Raw genomic sequence first — 21,707 nt, forward strand, 5'->3', positions numbered from 1 at the left:
CACATTGAAAAGAAAAAGGTAGTTGTTACAAAAGGAAGTTCAACACATCTGCACGTGCTCTTGTCGAGGTTTTTATTCACACCCGTCCATCAGGCAGCAGAGGGCAGTCGTCCAGAGATCCTTTCCTGCTCAGCAGTCGCCACAAGAAGAGTGTAGAGCAGCCAGAGCTACCTCTGCCTGGAGAAGCTTCTTCCTTCAGGGGATGGTGCGACTTCAAGCGCCTGTGAACGAACCCAGAGCCTTTATCAAGATCCTTCAAAGCACTTATAACATTATTTAAATGGGAACTTGAAGCTATGAAGAATCTGCCTGACAATAATTATTGGTACAGTACAGTGGTATGAAAAAGTTTGGGCACCCCTGTACATTTTCATGATTTTTCTTTATAAATTATTGGTTGTTTGGATAACCTCCTCAGTGACCCTTGACCTCCATACACAGATGAGTCCAATCATGAGAAAAGGGTATTTAAGGAGGCCAATTGTAAGTGTTTCTCCTCTTTGCATCTTCTCTGAAGAGTAGCAACATGGGAGCCTCAAAACAACTCTCAAATGACCTGAAAACAATGATTGCTCAACACCATGGTTTAGGGGAAGGATATAGAAAGATATCTCAGAGATTTAAGCTCTCAGTTTCAACTGTGAGGAACATTGTGAGGAAACGGAAGACCACAGGCACAGTTCTAGTTAAGGCCCGGAGTGGCAGACCAAGGAAAATCTCAGATAAACAGAGGCACAGGATGGTGAGAACAGTCACAGTCAACCCACAGACCAGCTCCAAAGACCTGCGACATCAACTTGCTGCAGATGATGTCACTGTGCATCGTTCAACTATTCAGCGCACTTTACACAAGGAGATTTATGGAAGAGTAATGCGGAAAAAGCCTTTTCTCTGCACACGCCACAAACGGGGTCGATTGAGGTATGCTAAAGCACATTTGGACAAGCCAGCTTCATTTTGGAATAAGGTGCTGTGGACAGATGAAACTAAAATAGTGTTATTTGGGCATAACCAGGGGCGTTATGCATGGCAGAAAAAGAACACAGCATTCCAAGAAAATAACTTGCTGCCTACAGTAAAATTTGGTTGTGGTTCCATCATGCTGTGGGGCTGTGTGGGAAGTACAGGGACGGGGAATCTTGTTAAAGTTGAGGGGCGCATGGATTCCTCTCAATATCAGCAGATTCTGGAGAACAATGTCCAGGAATCAGTAACAAAGTTGAAGTTGCGTCGGGGCTGGATCTTTCAACAAGACAATGATCCTAAACACTGCTCAAAATCTACTAAGGCGTTCATGCAGGGGAACAAGTATAACGTTCTGGAATGGCCATCTCAGTCCCCGGACCTGAATATTATTGAAAATTTATGGTGTGATTTAAAGCGGGCGGTCCATGCTCGGAAACCATCAAACCTGACTGAACTGGAGAGGATTTGTAAAGAAGAATGGTCCAAAATACCTTTCACCAGAATCCAGACCCTAATTGGAAGCTATAGGAAGCGTTGGGAGGCTGTTATTTCTGAAGAAGGAGGATGCACAAAATATTGAGTAATTTTTCTTTTGTGATGCCTAAATTTATGCACATGCCTAATTTTGTTTAAATAATTCTTGCACACTTTCTGTAAATCATATAAACTTAATTTCACTTCTCAAATATCACTGTGTTTGTCTCCTATAAGATATATTTAACTGGATTTTTTTATCCAAACAACCAATGATTTATAAAGGAAAATCATGAAAATGTACAGGGGTGCCCAAACTTTTTCATACCACTGTATCTTTATCTACTAGAGGTATATTGAAAATAATCTGGTGAAACGATACGTATCACGATACAGGGTCAACGATGCGATGTATTGTGATATGGTAAAAACATATTCATATTTGTAGTGTTGTTCGAGCACTTAACTCATTTACAAACCCCGTGGCTATCTAAGTAAATGTGTGCATCTAGGAATTCAATGCAATACATTTGGTGTAACATTGCTTTTTTTTTTTTACACTAAATTTATTTGCAATTAATGAATAGATTTTACAGTTAATATTTTTTAGCCTTCATTTGTACATTAATTGATGCACCGGATAAAAGAGGGAAAAACCAACACTGCTAGATATTTGTTTTGGTTCATTTAAAGTCTGATTTTGATGCTGTTAAAATGAAAGTTTTACAAAGTAATATTCAAAGTTCGATATCACACATTGACTTCTGGACACAAATTTGTATCTGCTTTCCTTTGTTTGGAAACCAAAATAAACCAAAACATCCACTTTTAAAGCTGCTGGAGTAGACTGTATCCTCTCATCCTCAGTCACCTCCAGGACCTTACGCTCTTTCATTGTTCTTTTGGCTGCGGACCTAATTATTGCTTCCATCCAGTGGCCTGAAGTTGAATTGAACAAACACTCTTGATATTTGCGTGTTGATTGTAAATTTTAAAAATGTACTCATTTTAATTTGTTAAAAAATAAAATGACTATGATGTTATATAAAATTATTTCAAAGCCAATAAAAAAAAGTGCAGTTGAACATCTATACAGTATCTTGAAAAAATGATCGCGATACATTGATATATTAATGTCTTATCACTGCCCTACTATCAACAATAATATCACCTGACAGACAAAGCGATGATTGCGGCCGACAGGACGACCATGCTGCCCAGAACCATTATGATGGCGTCCGACGGAGAAAGAGAAGAATCTGGAATAGATCAAATAAGCGTAAGTATACTTTGTCGAAAACAGCTTCACGATGTTGACCATGTACCTGTTTCCACGTTAACTTTGGCGCTGGTGGAAGCCAAGCTGATGTCGTTGGCAACAGACACTTTGATGCAGTAGATACCGGAGTCATTGAAGAAGTGACGCAGCACGAGCTGACAGTCTCTGGATGGTTCCACCGCGTTACAGGAGGCGTGGATGGGTCTGAGACACTCCGAGTCCAGGATGACGGTGCACACCTCGTTCGGCAGGCTTGGGAGAAAACGATCGGTGAATATAGTGGACTTTCGTTGAACTTTAACCTCTTGAACGCTAACCTTCCTTGGCAGGTCACCGTGAGATCCACGGCCTGTTGGTTCTTCTCAGTTGTCGCCAGCACCGCGTTGTCCATTTTGACGATCTGCACGTTTTCAATCGCATCTGAAATGGAAACAAATCGTTGGCATCAGAATATTAAATGGTAGAATTTAACATTTGAAAAGTTAAAACGTTGATAATGTTCATTGAAATGTTAAATTCAATAACTAATATAAATATTACTTCTTATATTTATATATAAATATTATATTCTTATATTACTTATACATCATAAAAATAAAATCTAAATTTGTACATAGAGTTTAATATTGTAATAACAATTTAAAAATACATTTTCTTAATTCAATATATTCGTAATTTTGATATTGAAATATTGATATTGAAAAATATTTATAGTTTCAATTATTAGAATTAAACTAAATTAAACTAAAAAAAACAACTAAACTACGTTTCTTCAATTTTATTAAAATTTCAAATTCAACTTTTTAATTTAAAAATGATTGAATTGAATTGTTAAATCAAATCAAATGAAACTTAAAAAAATGGAAATAAATCAATTAAATTATTCGAAAAATAGTTAAATTAAACCACTCAATATTCTGATGGAAGTAAAGTACTCTCTCACCAGAGGCGTCATTCAAACCCGATCACCCACCTGACACTTGGATGCTGGCGCAGAAGGATCCGTATCGATAAATAACACAGTCGCCCCCTGTTGGTTTGACGTCAACGTTCCTTTTCGTGACCTTCGTCACGCCGCCTCGACCCTCCAGTTTTCTACCAGTTCCTGTTGAATACAATTAAATAAATGTTATTTAAGTAGCCAGTAGATAGTCTAGGTGACCTAAAGACCCGAAAACAAACGTGTTCGTGGTATCCCTTGTGTTGTCTCTGGGTCAAAGCAACACAAGGGATACCACAAACATTTGTTTTAAGGTCTTCGGTTCATCTTGACCCGAAGATAACAAAAGGGTTAAGCAACATCCCAACTTCTCACGCGATGAACCCACCTGCTGATTTCGAAAGATCCGACCCGGTTTTGCCGACTGGAATCTGGTTCTTAGCCTCTGGACCGGCTCCTTGTGCTGAGTGAGCCGTGGAAGCCTCGTCCTCACTGTTGTCCTCTTCAGTGTCCACAGGAACCATGTTGACGTTGAGTCTCTTGGATGAGGCTGTTGGACGTAAAAAAGTCTTGTTTTCTGTCGAAACCTTTTAAAGACTCATGGATCCAGATGGTACAGTAAAAGAAAAGAAGCATCACCAGTGGTGGGCGTGTCAGTTGTGACGTCCACCACGGGGTCGCAGGCCTTGTCGGGCAGCACGGCCTGGACCACCACCTTGGGCTTGTACCCTCCGGACCGGACGTAGGTGTGGGTCACGGTCAGCTCCCTGGAGATCAGGGCTCCGCTCGCGTCCCCGAAGTCCCAGTTGAAGGTGATGTCGGCGCTGCTCAGGTACTGGCTCGGGTCGTGGAGGGTGACGGTGAAGGCGATCGCTCGGTTCTGGACGAAATGCATGTCTCCGGCCACGATGTCGTTCACTTGGTCCAGAGAAACGGCGAATGGAATTTGATCTGAGCGGTCAAAAGGCACGTGTGAATATATTTGGAGTGAATGTTGTCATAGGAAGTACGTACCAGTGATGGAAAACTGCGTGGAAGCATATCCCAGTGGGATGAACCTCTCCTTGCTTCGATAATGGTAGATGACAATATCCACTGAGTAGGAGCCCAGTGGGATGTCGTCGGTCTCGATGGTCAGTTTGGACGACGGACCGTCCGCAACCTGCCAGTACCGACCTGTTGGTCGGGTGAGAAGCTGCTTTAGATTCTTCGTGAGTTTAGATAAGTGGTCTTGATGGTTTTGCTACGATACGTACCCCATGTTTTCCATACGTACACATATTCCGGTTTCTGGTCCTCCTGAATGGGTGTTCCATCAGGAAACGCCGCTTCCCATTCTGTGTTCTTTGCTGGGTACACTGGTTCAGACTGGACGTACTTTGTTCCTGATGAAGGGACAACAAATACGAATTTAATGTTAACGTCTGAAAAATTGACTCCTAACCACATCGTATCAACCATGCTCGGGCCACATCGATACACCAATAAAATCAAGTTTCTGAGCCAAAAACTTTGATCAAATATTCCGATTAAAAGCTTTAAAGAGCAACTAGAACTTTCTTAAAACCAACTTCATTGACTCACTCTCATGTTTCAAATGTTAGTCTCTAGGTGCCGTAATTCCCTCATCATGACCATTTTACGTTTTCAACGTATTACTCTATAAATTTCTTACCGGTATAAAAATCTTGGCGAACAAGAAGTTACGAGAGCTTTATGACGTAATAATAGCTTCACTCCTCCTCCAGCCAGCTGTAATCATGCTTGCTTTGTTTATACAACGATTCCCTTGGAGGTGAAGACTACCAGGATTGATGATGAATGGTGATAAATCTTAAAATAAATTTTTGACCTATTACAGCAGAGTGGGTGTGTTATGGTAAACAAGATTTAATCTCCAGAAAAACCAAGTGTTTTCAGTGGCAGGGGCTTGAGCTCATTTTCTAATATTTAAATGAAAATAGATTTTTCACAAACAGACACATACTGATGATACAATAGAGTCAAACATCTATTTAAGACATAATTTAATCAACACATTAGTTGCCCTTTAATAAAAAAGTAACTTTCAATAACAAAGATAAGCGTAATCATGGTGTGTTTGAGTGTGATGACCGACCGTTGACCACACAGTCTTTAGTCCAGACCACGTCTCCGTTCTTCTTCACTCTCTGGTTGTGAGGAAACTCCAGGTCGATGGTGAAAGTCACTTTGGCTCCCGTCAGTGTCGGTGAATCATTCCCGACGTTGAAAATGACTCTTCCACCTTAAGCAGGACAAGTAACAAAAGTAATTCGCTTTTTTAAAGATGCCCTAATTGAACAACACAATATACTTTTCAAGGTTAAATGACAAAAAACACCAGAAATACTTAAACTATAGTTTGATTTGTCTGGAGATATAATTTAATCAAAAACAGGTTTTACATCTTCTTTACGTTTAATTCAGATGCTGACATTTTTTCATGATGACCTCGATCCTACGACCAAAAAAACAGCAACAATTGTATAAATTGTGTAATGATGTGCGACACGTGTAACAACTGTGTGAGCAAACCTTTCCAAGAGTCAGCGTAACGTGGATCTCCATCTTTCCAGACGGGATAAACTTCAGTGTTCCATGATGGATAGGGAGTGAAGCGGTTTTTGGGTTCTGAAAAAATAAAGGTAAAACAATACTCGATTAGAATAACTGTAGTATAAAGACATATAAATTATTTTAATAGTGTTAATATTTTAATGATTGAAATTAACTAAATTCCTCTATAGTGTTTTTTACTTTTTCTTTTCCTCACAATAAAAATGGTTTAATTTCAAAAAGATAAGTATGTCTCGCCACTTTCTCCAATCCCTCTCATGAGATTCTCAGCTGAGTATTTCAAAGTGTGAGAAGATTCAGACACAGATTTAAGAAGTCAACGGGTTTCTTAGGATTATAGATCAAAGGAATGGAAACACATGGCATTTCGGTCCATTTTCCTGCTTTAATTAAAATTATAAATACCCTCCCATGATAAACTGATGTATTTATTGTTTAATCTAAAGAATTTCTACACATAATTAAAACTATTTTAAATCATTGTTGATCGTCTTCTGGTCAAAATAGAGTCAACTCAAGTTCTTATCATTTTTATCACGTTATTCAGATTATACTTCATGATTAAATGCTGGTGTAGCTTTGATTAACATCCACTCACACTAAAACACACAACAGATACACAGTATTTATGGAATCAGATTTTTAAAAACTCCACTTACTGGCCACAGTTTGTAAGATCCCCAGCAGCAGCAGCAGCAGCAACTTCACCGACATCCACATGGTCACCAGTCGAGGAAAGACGATTTCAAGTGAGCGACCAAAACCCTTGAGCACCGGCTTAATAAACTCTCCGCTCTCCAACCTTGTGCGGTGTATTAGCAGAAGATACGCCTACTTTCCTCCTCATCGTCATCATCACCCCCTTTCCCCCCAGATTTAGGGCCACCTGAACAGTGAGCGTACAGTGAAAGCGAGTTCTTGGGATTAGGGTTTTGGTACAGTAGAGGGAGGAGGACGTAAAGCGCTTCAGACATGTCGAATTCCAGTGCAGCTCTTATGGCGGGCTAGTGTTCTGCTGAGGTCAGCAGCTGTTACATGTTTGGTTCTTTAAAGATGTAAATACACTGAGCTTGATCGAAATATTCCAGATATAAAAACTCAATATCATTCAGTATATATTGTAAATTATAATTGCTAAAATATGACACACAATTTATGTTTCATCATCATGATCTTCTGTACCCCATTTGTGAAACTAAAGGCCTCATATTGATGTCAACAATTATACAAAGACTTATGATAACCATAACAACTTAGTTAAGGAAGATAAAGACTTCCTGTTACAGATAGTTTGGTAAATTTTGTTTGGCCTTCGACAACTAAAATGTTTTGTCTCCTTGTGCGATTGAGTTCCACAACCTTGTAAAATGCAAGTTTTTTAGCATTAGTGTCTTGCACTGAAATACTTTTAAATTGTTGTATCCAAACAATGTTTCTTGGCTTCTCTCCCTGCAGAAAAACTTGGGTTGCAATACAAGTATCTGTGGCGTCAGAGGTTTTCAATATATTTTTTACACATGATAAAAAGAAGTGTTTGTAACCGCTACATCATCAGGAATATTGAGAATGTATTTTGCAATATATTATTTTTTTTAACTCGTTCATTTTATCTTTAACCATTTCTATAGCTGTAAGTCATCGGAAAGTGTTTTGTTTGTTTATTATTTAACCTACTTGACTTCCAAATTAGTTATTATTTAAACAATAACTATATCACAAATTAGCAAATTGAAATACATATACTGCATGTGTTTTGGATGGTTTTTTTTGCACACAATTCTATTAAATGGTAAACTTGTACTCACCTATATTGGACCTTTAAATTTAAAATATGGGTCAATAAACGTCTGCTTTAATCGCAAGGGTCAGAGGATTTAAAAATGCCGGGGTCTCAGAAGCATGTGCCTTCAAATGCTGCTCAAATGATCACCTTAATCTCCTCTTAAGTCACATGATTCACCTTCGCTGACGATAAGTGGCGAAGACATGCTGTTATTTTTTATTATTATAGTAATATTATTAAAGAGTATTTTGTGTAAATAACATTTGATACTCACAAGATGATTTGATGAGAAGTATAATTAGGAATATAAGACACAATACCCAGCAAAAGGAAAGCCGTGCACTCGGGCAAACTGTCGGAATGCAACATAAACCAGGATTACCAAAGCTCTTGTGACTCCCTAAATTCATCCGGCTTTAGCCCAGAAACTATAAACTTACTTTGTTGGTGAACTCAACCCCCGACAAATCATAGGCAAATCTCAGGGATTGTTCAAACTCGGAAACAATGCTGACTTTCAGATGAAACTCTTTTCATCTCTGACTTGCATTAATGATTATAAAAAAATGGACCGAATAAACCACTTACCGGATTTATCATTCAATAAAATACAATTATTATTATTAGCGAAATTGGTCATAATTAAGGAAAATATGTATGATTTTGAGGTTAAGTATATTAACACACTATTATTTTAACTGAAGTCATTGTTATATATGTATGAATTATAACATTTCCTCGTCCTTTCTTTTCTTCCAAAAACAGTTCCCTGGTGTTCATGTTTGTTTGTCCTTTTTAAAAGAAAATGCAGTCTTTAAAGCTTTAAATGAAACCAAACAGTAAACTGCAGAGATATTTAATGTTTGAACAATTAACCTCAAATGCAAAACGTTGTTAATAAAACCGTCTCATGGTCCAATAGTTTTGCTAAAAAAAATGGCAAAACAATCTAATCTAATCTTTTGGACTTAAACCCAAATTAATAAAAGCATGTTTCTTTATAAACTTGTCCGCCTGTGCACCTTTGGTGCACCCCATAACCTTTTTATTTTTTTAAATGAATACATTTAGTTGACAAAAGTATTATTTTAATTATGTTATATAAGTATGATTCGCAATAATGAAAAAATATATACGTAAACAATTTTTCTTTACAACAAATATTATTATTATTCCTGTTTTCTCTTTTTTTATATATATCTGTGTGCGCTTAATTTTTTGGAGAAAATGCATAAATAAAAAATATATATTAAAAAAAAAGAAGAAAAAAAAAGCTCGAACGCGTCCGGTATCTGGCGCTCAGAAGCAGCCTTGTGATTGGAGGATTGAGAATACGTCACATCAACAAAGAAACATGGCCGACGTCGTGGAACTGCACAAGCTCAAGGTGGGAAACACTGCTATCACAAGCCTTATATCGCATAATATCGCTCTTTTTTTAAATCAATACCCGTGTTGGACGAGTGTTAACTACTCGATGATTCATTGTATAACTTACTGGATCACTTAAACCAGTTTGTGGACTTCCATGTTGAATAGTAGCCGAACCGGCGGCTTCACGTTGTATCAACGTTGCTCCGAAACATGGCTTTTCTCTCCACGTTTTTCGATTCCGGTTATCACTAAAATGCGTTTATTTTACGTCTCAAAGAAAAAATCTTTACTAAACCATAGTGTATTGAAGACTTGTGGAATGTTGTGTTGTTAGCAACAATGCACGCTTTCTTCTTCACCACATCCGTACTTCTTTTCCGCATTACTTAAAGACCCAAGTATTTGACCGAAATGTTTTTATAAACCTTGTCTGAAAATAAAATAACTAAACTAAATCCCCTTAGAAATAACTTCTCCCTTTTCCGGTCTCAACATTTATGATCGATAACAAGGTTTAATCTCTATAATGTAGTTCCGGTGAACATTGGTTGGTTGTAAAGAGTAGCCAAAGTTCGTTGTATTTTATTGCGTTTAAATTTTAATGAATGGAATGTTCAAACTGTAAAACTTTGAATTCATTATAAATTTATGTTCTTCCACATCATCCCCCACTGGGTTTACAAGCTTTTGTACCACAGCTAATGTATACAAACATGCATGCTATATACATGTGGAATGACCACAAGGAGTCGTGAATTCACCTCTGTATGTGTTAAGATAAACATATCATTAAGATGGCACAGTGAGATCCAGATTCAAAGGATATAATCTATATATTTAGATTAAACTTTCGCTAGATGAAACTTGATTTAATTAGAATTTGAGTAGCATGTTTTGCAATCTCCATCCATCGATAGCTTGCGGAGCTGAGACAGGAGTGTGAAGCCAGAGGTCTGGATGTCAAAGGAAATAAAGGAGAACTCATCGCTCGACTGCAAACCTATCTGGAGGAACAAGGTAGGGAAAGATGATCTTAAAGTCTTTAAGATTTACTGTACTATAATCTGTATATCGATAGAGGATTGAGAATGTTCCGATTCCATATATACTTTTCAGTTATACATTCATTTGTTGTTCCTGTATCTTAATGAGCTATTTTTAAATCAACAGAGGATGATGTGGATGTTGAAGATGTGCTGGCGGAAGATCCAGAGGTAAGTGACATTTAAGATCATCATTTACCAGCCCTTTCAAGCCATTTTAAATGTTTAATTTAATTGATTTATTTCAGGAGTTCACTAAAGTGGAGACGGACAACAATATAAAAGAAGAAAAAGATGCGGAATCCCTCGAAGCTGATCTGTATGTTCATCGCATTTTTAAGCATGAAATTATTAAGTAAAAATAAATACAATTGGTTTTTACATATAAGAAAATTGCTATCATTACAGTGACTCATCATCATTATTGAGTTTCTTATCAACCTATGAAAATAAATGTACATATTCTGTTAAAAGATGTTTAAACATGTGTCATTTATGCCTTTTTATATTTTGTCTTTCAGTGCAGAGGACAAGAAAGTGGTCAAAATTACTCCTCCACTGTCTCCCACTGAGGTACGTGTATGATATTTTTAAATCGTTATAATGTTGAGTTTTAAAATAAATGTTTCTCTCACAGCGACTCCAAAAAAGAGCTGAACGTTTCAACATTCCTGCATCAGCTGAAGGCAAAAAAGCAGTGCGAGCAGCGAGGTACTTTTTTATTTAGGTGTCAGATATAATTAGAATATTTTTGTGCTTTATTGTTGTGATTGATCTCAATGCCTTGAGATTGTCTTTTTATTCTTCTTATTTTTGTTTCAGGTTTGGGTTGCCAAGCAACACAACAGGTCCTCCTGCAGGTCTGTAACAAATTTGAAAGCTTGTTAATCTCAATTTAAAAAATGTTTCTAACCTCTGAACCGAACCTTGTGCTTCTACTACAGGGCAGATTGCAAGTAGCAAAGCTCCAGTAAGTAAATTCTATGTTTGATTGAGAATGTGATGCGTGTCTTTATGACTATTGGCTGATTGGAAGTTTTCTTTTCTTCTCTCTAAAGGTTGATACTGAGCAGCTAAAGAAGAGAGCTGAGAGGTTTGGCATGAATGTGTCTTCCATCTCACAGAAGGTGTGATAGAAACTGATTCCATTACATTTGTCTGAAAATGTTTTACATTTGCTGAAGTGACCCTGACCCTTTTTTTTCAGATCGAAGACGATGAAAAGCTGAAAAAGAGGAAGGAAAGGTTTGGGGTCTCGGCAAACACTGGAGCAGTGGGAGCTCCTGAAACTGAGGTAAAGTTTAATTTGCTTTAATGACAAATGCACAACCTACGTTACATTTAAATCTGATTATTGTCAAAGACTGAACCCGGGTGCTCAACTAAATTGGGTCATTAGATCTTTGTGAAGTTCTCATACTTTCATTAGATTTCAGCGCGAAATACAATTTGCACAACGAAAAATAAAAAATATGTATTCTGTGATGCAGATCCAAGTAGCAGGTGGGCAGTTCAACTTCCACACACATTTAATACATAAAGCAAAAAATAAAGATCTGATTTAAAACTTTTTTTTTTAAATATTCATTTAAATCTTGCCTAATTCCCACAAAGTGTATGAAAAAAAAGTCCCTCAAAAAACCCAATGTTATATAGTAATAGTCATATAATCTAGCAATAAATAAAGTGTCCTTTGTACATATGACGGGTTAAAGAGACTGCTAATCTACATTCCTCTTACATTCTTATCAGGTTGAAAAGTTAGACATACATTTGTGCATTGTAAGCCGACGCACATTGCAGATGATGATAATCGCTGAAAACATTAGTAACTTTTATTTAAAATCAGAATATCGACGGTGTCGGATAAAAACTAACCAGGAGCTAACGTGCTGAAACTAACATGCTAGTTGAGTTGTAGTATGAATAAATAATAATAAATGTAATCTAAAAAAGTATTGAATCCTGAAGTGAATAACCTTCATTATAGAATTATTGAATCCTGAAGTGAATAACCTTCATTATAGAATTATAAAAACAGCTGATTATATACATAAGCACACCGTTGAAATAAGTTCTAGAGAATGAATGAATGAATGAATAATGAGAACTGTTTTACTCATGTAGTTTTTCTTTTGGCAGGCAAAGAAGGTGAAGCGTGCAGAACGTTTTGGAAAAGTCTAAATGGTGTTGTCAGAATGTTGTTCCATCTTCAATAATGAGAGAATCGTGGAGACGCCACTATTGGAATTCTACGTGGTCAAAGTGTAATTCCGATACTCGCTGCAGAAGAAAAACAAGTCATTTCAAAATCCATCTCAGGCTTGCATGTATTTCCAGTTCCCTCATACTGTTCTTCTCATTGTTTGATTTGAGGCAAAAAATATTGACCTATTAGAAATGAACAAGATTCATGTTTCTTTAACACGACTGTCGTCCTTTAGAAGAACGAACACACCTCTTGGTGAAGGAAGAAAAACTGTTTATTTTATTTCAGAAGTAAAGTTTGTGCCCTCAAATCATTTCTTTTATAATCTTTGTGATTTGAAATAAAACATTTTTGATATCGATTGATCCCTCCGTCTTATTTATTCATGAATACTCTAAATATTAAAAAAAATGTTCCTGGTGGTCAGTTGTTTGGCAAGATCCATATCGTGATATAAATTATAATAGTGAGACTGGATTTGCTGGTTTCTGTTTACAGTTAATTACAAGGAGTTGCAGAGATTGACCCCCTCCAATCCTACATTAAAGAATAAATTCCTCAGTTCAATCTTTTCAAATAAAACTATTGGGATCATATTTATTACATATTACAAAGGGGCCGAGACCCCATGTGTCTCCGTCAGTTAAAGAGTAGGTAAGTAAGTAATTGTATAGCGCTTTTCTATACTATTGTCACAAAGTGCTTAAACAATCAAAACAATACCCAATAAAATATATGCTTAAAAGGTCAAGACAACACCGAGACAAACACAGGAGTCCCAGAGAATCGAGGAAAAGCCTGCACCAATAAAAGTGTCTCAAGATGTTTCTTGAAGAACCAGAATTTTAAAGTTGTACCTGAAAAAAACTGGCAGCCAGTGAAGAGATTTAAGGATGGGAGAAATGTGAGTTCTTCTACTAGAGCGGGTCAGAATTCTCGCTGCAGAGTTCTGTATCAACTGCTGGCGAGACAGCTACTTCTTGTTAAGACCAACTGGAGAAAAAAGAGGGGAAAAAACAAATTCGAACAATTATTAGAATCGGAATCAGTACATGCCTTATTGCCAGTGTTGTTAACAAAACATAGGATTAATTGGGTGGCATTACAGAATCAATTAATTTTCCTTCAAGAAACATCTTGAGAAATTTTTATTTGTGCAGGCTTTTCCTTGATTGTCTGGAACTCCAGTGTGGTTTCTCGATGTTATCTTAACCTTTTAAGTACATATTTTATTTATTTATTTTATTAAGTATTGTTTGATTGTTTAAGCGCTTTGTGACCCTGGTCTGAAAAAGCGCTATATAAATACAAATTACTTACTAAATGATTGAAATAAGATGACACAAAATAAGCAATAGAATAACAGAACTCCTACTTACGTTTATTTCTGCTACAACTCAGAGCTGAGTCTCGTCCAGAAGTATGCTGACGACACTGCCATTGTTGGATGCATCAGGGACAACAGCGAAGACGAGTACAGGAGTCTGATACGTGACTTTGTGGCCTGGAGTGAGAGGAACCACTTGCAGCTGAACACCTCAAAGACCAAGGAGCTGGTCTTGGACTTTGGGAGGTCCAGGACAAAGCCTGTGGTGGCCAGTGTCCTGTTCTATGCTGTGGTGTGTTGGGGTGGGAATGTGTCCAAGAGGAGTGTCAACATGTTGGACAGGTTGATCAGGAGCTCTGTGGTTGGAATGAAGCTGGACTCACTGGTGACAGTTGCTGAGAGGAGATCATTGAACAAACTACTGTCCATCATGGATGATGACAGTCATCTAATGCAAATGCAACCTCCAATTGCATTTGAATGAAACACAAATAGTTTTTGAAGACGTTACGATTTTTCTTTTACAGAGCTATACTATAGTTTACCTTAATATTTTATTGATTTTAATATTTATTTTTTATTTTAGACTTATATTGTGTTATCTTGTACTTTCTTTTTATAGAAACTTATTTTTATTTTTATGAACATTGTCTGTATTTCTGTGTATTGCTAATCGGAAAAACAATTCTATCTAGATCTAGATCTAATAATATTTTGTTAATATTATTTAACATATTTTACAGGACTATTACTTGTGTAAACTTCTATCAATCGGCTTATTGATTTTGCGTCTAAAATGTCTCTTCACACAAAAAAAGGGGTCGCTGACCTCCGTCCTAATCTAATCGATGTGCGATGACGTAACACCGCCCTCGACCCCCCCCCCTCCCGTGACGTATGTTCCGGTGACGCGCAGAAATTTTAAACTATCCTCCTCCTCAGTGATGGCGGCTTCGTTTCCTTCTCTCTCCGAAAGTAATAACAAATGGTACTACACACGACAACAGATCGACAACAACCCATCTCGAAGAGCAGGACTGGACCCGGACAAGGAGCTGTCGTACCGACAACAGGCGGCGAACCTTCTGCAGGACATGGGACAGCGGCTCAATGTGTATCTTTTGTCGGCCTGCGTTAGCGTCTTAGCAGCCGGAGTTCGGCGTCTGTCGAGTCCGGCGCGACCACCGGTGTGGACGTTGTTGTGTAGTTAGCTTAGCTTTTGTGTTACGGTGTCTATTTCTACGCTTCTATTGTGAGTATTCGTGTGTGTTTGTGATGTTCGAGATGCTAACATGCTACTTCAGTCGAGGCCTACTCCCGAAGAGAGGCCTCCAGAACGTTAGCATCGGCGCTTCGTCTTAAGCTTACTCTTAAAACCGAAGCGTTAAAGCAATACATGGGTAATATTTGGTTTTAAACTGTATTATTACTCGTAACTTTACCTCAATTACGATGCTATGAAACAAACAAATGCGTATTTTGGATGTTGTCGATGCTATATGCTAACTGCCGCTAGCTACTCGCTCGGGTATGCACTTCATAACATTTAATTCCTTGCTTAAAGTCAAAATCCGCCTCTTATTAACAACTTTTTAGAAAAATCGAATGCCAAATCGCAATGTCTGCGCATCAAAACGGGTGTACGTTTTATATTTAACAATCGCAATACCCTGCGGTTTTGCGTCGCAAACATCCAGAGAACAATTGCAGATAGCTAGCTAGTTGTTTTGGTTTGCTGCACTTTGTTATGAAACGTGTTTATCTACGTCTACCCAATGTTATTGCACAGACTGCATGTCTACAGTAACAATAGTTACTGATATACACTCGTGTTATCACTGTGAGTGATTCGATTTGTAGGATTGTTTAGTAATTCCATTTCTTGACTTGAATTATTGGCCTTAACCATGTTCACCAGCTCCCAGCTTACTATCAACACAGCTATCGTCTACATGCATCGATTCTACATGGTCCAGTCTTTCACAAGGTTCCACCGAAACGTGAGTATTACCCCCACGTGACCTTCATATTGTCATATCGAGAGTACTTCAACTATCTGTGTTTCTATCAGGTCATCGCTCCTGCTGCGCTCTTTCTTGCTGCAAAGGTTGAGGAGCAACCACGAAAGCTTGAGCATGTCATCAAGGTGGCCCATGCATGCCTAAACCCACAGGAACCATCGCCAGACACCCGCAGTGATGTAGGTTTTTTTTAATGTTCCAAGATGACCCTATTACAGTTATCTCTCAACAGAAAAATGCATGTTATTATTACCGTCATGTCACACATGGTTCATGTTGCCGTTATTCAATTTCACCAATATATTTGTTTTTATGGGAAGAGACAACATTGCTATTTGGGAAAAATTGCATTAAACTAGGAATGAGTTATTTTGGTTTCCTAGTACTACACTGATTATTCTGCTAATGCAATGTTAAACCCATAAAAATATCTGATTTTAAAAAGGCTGCTCTGTGTTACCAAATATATGATTGGTGTTGATACATTGGTACGTAATGTTCAGATACTTGTCGGTAACTTTTGTGTTTGATAAGTTAGGGTGCTGGTCATGCAAAGAAATGACATTTTATAGGCGCAGTCAGAAGATTGAATGGACATTTAAAATGTTGAAACATTAAAAAAAAGGAATTATTTTATATATTGAATCATTTTCTTATATTGAAAGGTGGATTTAAAATAAATTATCAAATATTTTCAAAATGAATGCATTTTCTTCATATAGTTTGATATTTTAATTCCAGAAATACAACCTCTACATTTAAAATAATGCCAATCACTGCTGCCCCAAGTTTCATAATTTCAAATGTAAAATAAAACCATTCAATATTCTGATGGCACATATATACTTCCATATGAAAGAGCTATAAAAGTCAATTTACCAAGAACACTGACTGAATTTCTATAACAATAATCTACTTTTTTTGTGTGGATCAAGGAATGCTTGAAAACGCTTATTCTAACACGGTCCTGCATATTATGAAAGCTCTTTCAACTTGCTCATTGTTACCTCACCCAAATGGTTTTGACTGTCTTTATTGAAATTAAGTGCTGTTTTTAAACTGATAAACCCATTTTGTTACTCAATAAGTTGTCATTGATAATGTTCAGGTAGGTATCGTCTGTGTCACTCACTCACTTGGTCTATTCCAGTGGAAGCAGGTTGGCCTCCCGTGCTATGCATAGCAAACTGTCCGGTTGCTGTTGTGTTTCAACGGAAAGCATCCGTTCAGAGAGTAATGTACCTGTCCTCTCAATCTCAGGCTTACCTGCAACAAGCCCAAGACCTGGTCATTCTTGAGAGCATAATACTCCAGACCCTGGGTAAGTTGGGGAGGTTCAACTGGGACTGTTGATATGCTTCCTGAGTTGATCATACCAGAGTAGATCTAACCTGTTTTACTTTGTCGAGCAGAGATCTAATGAGCAGGTGGTTGTCAGGCTTCATACACAACCGACTTTTGTTTTGTCTTTTTTTTTTTTGCTAATCGGTCATTGCGTTCTATTGCGCTTCAAAAGTAACTTTTGGCTTTCAGTAAAGATATTTTTCCATTAAAATGCTTTCCAGTTAGACACCGGATACATTCACGTGGAGGAACACAAGCGAACAAAGTTTTGTTTTTTAATGAATTGTTTTCTTTTACATTTACCAGGGAGCGGTCGGAGGACTTCACTAATGTTTTAAACGCTTTTTATGAAAATGCCACACAAACTTGAATTCTGACTGTAAATTTGTTCCCCTCCAGGTTTTTGTTTACGATTTTTGCCAAAGGGGAAAGTTGATTTGGTCATCTTGTTTGACTCGAGGGTTTAATTTATCTCTTTGCTCTCGCCTCCCTTTTTCTCCCCCAGCATTTGAGATCACAATCGACCACCCTCACACTCATGTCGTCAAGTGCACGCAGCTTGTTCGAGGTGAGCATTAAAAACATTTTACATGCAATGCCGGTATTTAAAGATAAGTCAGCTTGTCTATAGTCGTTTTGGTTGAGATGGATTTTGCATAAATATTGTTACTTTGGATATTGATTTGATACTCTATTCATGGGTTTGTTCATGAAAAATGTGGAGAGATTCAGATTTTAAGTGATTTTTTCCCTGTTCTGTTGTTGTTCCAGCAAGTAAAGATTTGGCTCAAACATCATACTTCATGGCCACCAACAGGTATATTCTTGGCTTACAGTACTACAAAACAAATCTAACCAAGTATATCCAACCCCATGTACCTGAAAACGACATACACTGAGTGTTGGTTCTTCTCTTTTTCTCCTTTTTTTGGTTTGTTTTGGGACGTATGCTGTCATGTAGTCTGCACCTGACTACCTTCTGCCTGCAGTACAGCCCACCCGTCGTGGCCTGTGTGTGCATCCACCTGGCCTGTAAGTGGTCCAACTGGGAGATCCCTGTGTCGACAGACGGCAAACACTGGTGGGAGTATGTGGATCCTGCTGTGACCCTCAAGCTGCTGGACGGTACGGATGCTTTTCCTTGTTCTGATGTCTGTAGAGAACCCATACACTTATTAGTAATGCACTGATTGTCATTGTTGTGGCTGATGCAAAGAGTGCTTTTAGGTCTCAACAGGCTCAACAGATATTTGCCGAACTTTAACTCGCACAAAAGTCACCATTTCTATTATAAACCTATTAAATGACGACAATTAAACGGAACGACGGTGAATAAAAATAACTTTTACAGTGAAATAAAAAAGAAAACCCCAGAGTAAAATAAATAATTTTAAATCTAAATAGGTGCAGACAAGCCCACAATGTAAACTTCACTACTTAAAATTTACCTCGCAAAAAGTAGTTTCTAACCATAGCTTGTCATAAAATATCAAACGCTCGTGAATGCACCACATCAATCCCAAAGTCATTGAATGCATCATTCATGTGTGACGAAGAGGTTTAGCTGACTTGGTATGTAATAATAAAGTTCAATGTCATCGTGTATGAATATAAATGGCATCTTGTTAAATAATTTGTTAGGTCGATCGATTTGTGCAACACTGCTCATTATGAATCATTATTAACTGACCTTTTTCTTCATTGTTCTTGTGCTGCTGCTGTTGGATTCAGAGCTCACACACGAGTTCCTGCAGATATTGGAGAAGACGCCAAGTCGATTAAAAAGGATTCGAAACTGGAAGGTAAAGTGTTTTTTTTTTTATTGCCATCATTGTTGCTGTGAATAGTTTGATTTATGTGATGTGATTATCCCAGGCCGGAGGTCAAACTCCTAAAGTCAAGACCAAAGTTCCGGAAGACGGTGGTGACCAGAGGGACGCGATGATGAGCATGATCTCCATGGCCTCGTCTGAGAGCACCGTAGCGGGTCTGATGAGCCTTTCCGCGCCTCCCTCGGCGTCGTCGTCGTCTGCGGGCGAGAAGGAGAGGGGAACCCCCGGCAGTGCCCCGACCTGGAGCGGGAAAGCCTCGGCTGCGGCTGAAACTCAGCAGCAAAACAATGAGATCCACACTCCGGCCAAAGTGTCTCTGAGTGAGTACCGTGTCAAGAATGCCGACGCCATCGCGGCGCAGAAGAGAAAGCTCGAGAACATGGAGGCCAGCGTGAAGCGCGAGTATGCGAACGCTGCCCAGGCGCTCATCGGTCAACAGCCCAGGAAAGAGAAACAGCCACATCACCACCACCACCACCAGCAGTCCAACTCGGCATCGAACGACACTTCCAACCCATCCCCCATCATCCTCAAAATACCCCTGGAGAAGGAGCGCCATGAGCGGAGCTCTTTGAAAATGAAGTTCCCTGTGGGCAGCGCTGGACACAGCAGCGGTTCTCGGGGTCAGGACCCGGACATTAAGGTCAGAATTCGCGTCCCGGAGAAGCAGAGGGGGGCTTCGGGGGAGGAGGGGAAGAGCAGGGACAAACACCGGGAGCGCTCCAACCACCACCACCACCATCATCACACCTCCTCCGGTAGTGCCTCGCTCTCCTCGCATAAACATTCTTCGGGTTCCGGCGGAGCTTTGGGCAGTATTAAGAAAGTCAGCAGCGACTCCTCTAGAACGAGCTCCTCCTCTGTAGCCTCGCGGAAGAGGACTCACTCGCAGGACGCTGCAGGGGGAGCTCACCCCGCTGCCAAGATCGGCAAGTCGCGCAACCCCTACCAGCTGCCCCCCCTGTCTTCCTCCACAGCAGGGCCCCCTGCAGACATTCTCCCTACTCTGGGTCACTCCAAAAGTGACAAGATGGACACAAATGGTCACAGCACAGCAGTTGGCCAGTCGAACGAGTACCAAGACACTTTCGAAATGTTAAACTCTCTGCTGAACGCGCAAGGCGTCCAGCCGACCCAGCCGCCGTTGTTTGACTACCGGTCGCAATACGGGGACTTCAGGTACGGGGGTTCCCGAGGGAGCAACATCCGCCCTCCCCCGCTGCCTTCAGAACCTCCTCCCCCGCTGCCCCCACTGCCAAAATAACGTAGCGAACATCAGTTTTAGACACAAATCCTTCTTGTTGCATATGGTATTGTAAAAAGATCCTTTGTAAATCATTCAGCTTTTTTATGAACTTTGAGGAGTTTATGCCCATATTTCCAGTTAGGGTTCACCTGAAGATACCTTTTTAAATTGTGAGAATAATGAAATGATGTTGATAGGATTTTAACACTTCTTCTCTGCTCCAGCAAGATGTGACGGCTTTGATTCGGGAGTCGAAAGTGAAGTGAAAACGTATTTATTTTAATTGACTACAGAATGAAAAGAATGACACCCACCCCTCCTTTTTTAAAATTGTTTTTGTAAAGGGATTTTTTTCCGTCTTTCACTGGCTTTTTAGAGAGAGTGTCTCCTAAAGCAGAGATTTGTTTTTAATCGTATAACCCAAGGGATTCTATCATTGTCTTTTGGTGAAAGTATAAAAAGATTGTAAAATATTGAATTTTTTTTTCCTATGGAATGTGCAAAAAAGAAAGTCAATTAACTGAGTTCTGTTTTTTTTTTTAAATGAACTGCAGTCATTGTTTTAAATGGTTGTGGAATACTGTATTTTGTTAGATTTAATATTTACACTACTGGGCAATGATCTTGGGTAAAGCAAGTTTTTATTTTCCATTTTCACCAAGAAAAACTGCCCTAAAGTTTTTATTTTTTGTTTGTTTTTTCCCCCCCTGTGTATCTACCATCCATTCAAAACAAGGATGCTTATTAGTTACTGTAAACACAATGTTGAGGAGCTGCTGCTAGTGGTTATACTTTTTTTTATCAGTACAAATCTGTTGTTGCAATTTTAAATCAAAATATTTTCAAATTCAGTTGTCCTTTATTAAAATTTGGCTATTCTTTTTTTTTTTTATTATTCCTTACCATGAGGCAGTTCTTTTGGACAGATCTCTCAGGCACACAGACTAGTAGGTCCATGACGGGGTTACTAGCTTGAGACGTGAGTATATAACGATTGAAAGCTTTATCGTTTTTATTGTATAATATCACTCTGAACCAGATTTTCTTTGCTGTTGAATATATAAAAAAAAAAAAAAGAGTTTTAAAGAAACCCTTTATTTTAGACATCTCACCATAATGCAGTACGATAAACATACCATACAATTAAAAGTCTGCTCGGGCAACATTGTTTGGTGATTTTTTTTCAAATGCACTGAATATTTATCTCTGTCTGTTGCCTACTATGTTTTATGTCTACAATATTATGGGCTAAATCGGATGTATCATTGCCA

The 21,707-nt window shown here is 38.5% G+C and overlaps 3 protein-coding genes across 5 annotated transcripts; 2 read left to right on the forward strand and 1 right to left on the reverse strand.

Annotated features, from left to right (window-relative positions):
- Positions 1-76: 76 nt before the first annotated feature.
- Positions 77-6,977, reverse strand: pmelb (premelanosome protein b). The gene is made up of 12 exons (XM_087781544.1): positions 6,917-6,977; positions 6,216-6,311; positions 5,779-5,925; positions 4,916-5,044; positions 4,674-4,835; positions 4,299-4,610; positions 4,048-4,209; positions 3,693-3,824; positions 3,037-3,139; positions 2,766-2,971; positions 2,612-2,699; positions 77-221 (listed from the first exon to the last, which is right to left on the reverse strand). The coding sequence occupies exons 1-12, from the start codon at positions 6,975-6,977 to the stop codon at positions 77-79; spliced, it is 1,743 nt and encodes a 580-aa protein (XP_087637670.1).
- Positions 6,978-9,355: 2,378 nt separating this feature from the next.
- On the forward strand, positions 9,356-13,027 carry sarnp (SAP domain containing ribonucleoprotein). The gene is made up of 11 exons (XM_087782342.1): positions 9,356-9,427; positions 10,332-10,431; positions 10,585-10,628; positions 10,706-10,776; positions 10,979-11,030; positions 11,095-11,168; positions 11,280-11,317; positions 11,402-11,427; positions 11,516-11,584; positions 11,665-11,751; positions 12,600-13,027. Exons 1-11 carry the CDS (start codon positions 9,395-9,397, stop codon positions 12,639-12,641), a joined length of 636 nt encoding a protein of 211 aa, XP_087638468.1. The 5' UTR covers positions 9,356-9,394; the 3' UTR covers positions 12,642-13,027.
- A 1,874-nt stretch (positions 13,028-14,901) lies between these two features.
- ccnt1 (cyclin T1) lies at positions 14,902-21,461 on the forward strand. 3 transcript variants are annotated; one of them, XM_087780956.1, is made up of 9 exons: positions 14,902-15,107; positions 15,912-15,993; positions 16,065-16,193; positions 17,275-17,335; positions 17,864-17,926; positions 18,130-18,175; positions 18,320-18,483; positions 19,090-19,160; positions 19,234-21,461. In XM_087780956.1, the coding sequence occupies exons 1-9, from the start codon at positions 14,938-14,940 to the stop codon at positions 20,452-20,454; spliced, it is 2,007 nt and encodes a 668-aa protein (XP_087637082.1). In that variant the 5' UTR covers positions 14,902-14,937; the 3' UTR covers positions 20,455-21,461. The 3 variants fall into 3 exon arrangements, with proteins under 3 accessions (XP_087637082.1, XP_087637080.1, XP_087637081.1); XM_087780954.1 differs by having other exon boundaries at positions 17,864-17,925; positions 18,120-18,175; XM_087780955.1 differs by having other exon boundaries at positions 17,864-17,925; positions 18,123-18,175.
- Positions 21,462-21,707: the final 246 nt, after the last annotated feature.

Source organism: Callionymus lyra, chromosome 19 (assembly GCF_982586985.1).
Source record: "Callionymus lyra chromosome 19, fCalLyr1.hap1.1, whole genome shotgun sequence".
Taxonomy (NCBI): domain Eukaryota; kingdom Metazoa; phylum Chordata; class Actinopteri; order Syngnathiformes; family Callionymidae; genus Callionymus; species Callionymus lyra.

Bases quoted from the DNA above. Each gene is read 5' to 3' on its own strand.
- pmelb (XM_087781544.1), bottom strand. From the start codon at position 6,977: ATGTGGATGTCGGTGAAGTTGCTGCTGCTGCTGCTGCTGGGGATCTTA. The intron at 5,045-5,778 runs GTCGGTCATCAC...TCCCTTCATCAG, and splicing joins TAAAGACTGTGTGGTCAACG to GAACAAAGTACGTCCAGTCT. The intron at 222-2,611 runs GTGATATTATTG...GTTCGTTCACAG, and splicing joins ATCATCGCTTTGTCTGTCAG to GCGCTTGAAGTCGCACCATC.
- sarnp (XM_087782342.1), top strand. From the start codon at position 9,395: ATGGCCGACGTCGTGGAACTGCACAAGCTCAAG. The intron at 11,585-11,664 runs GTGTGATAGAAA...CTTTTTTTTCAG, and splicing joins TGTCTTCCATCTCACAGAAG to ATCGAAGACGATGAAAAGCT. The intron at 11,752-12,599 runs GTAAAGTTTAAT...TTCTTTTGGCAG, and splicing joins TGGGAGCTCCTGAAACTGAG to GCAAAGAAGGTGAAGCGTGC.
- ccnt1 (XM_087780954.1), top strand. From the start codon at position 14,938: ATGGCGGCTTCGTTTCCTTCTCTCTCCGAAAGTAATAACAAATGGTAC. The intron at 15,108-15,911 runs GTATCTTTTGTC...CATGTTCACCAG, and splicing joins ATGGGACAGCGGCTCAATGT to CTCCCAGCTTACTATCAACA. The intron at 16,194-17,274 runs GTAGGTTTTTTT...TCTCAATCTCAG, and splicing joins CGCCAGACACCCGCAGTGAT to GCTTACCTGCAACAAGCCCA.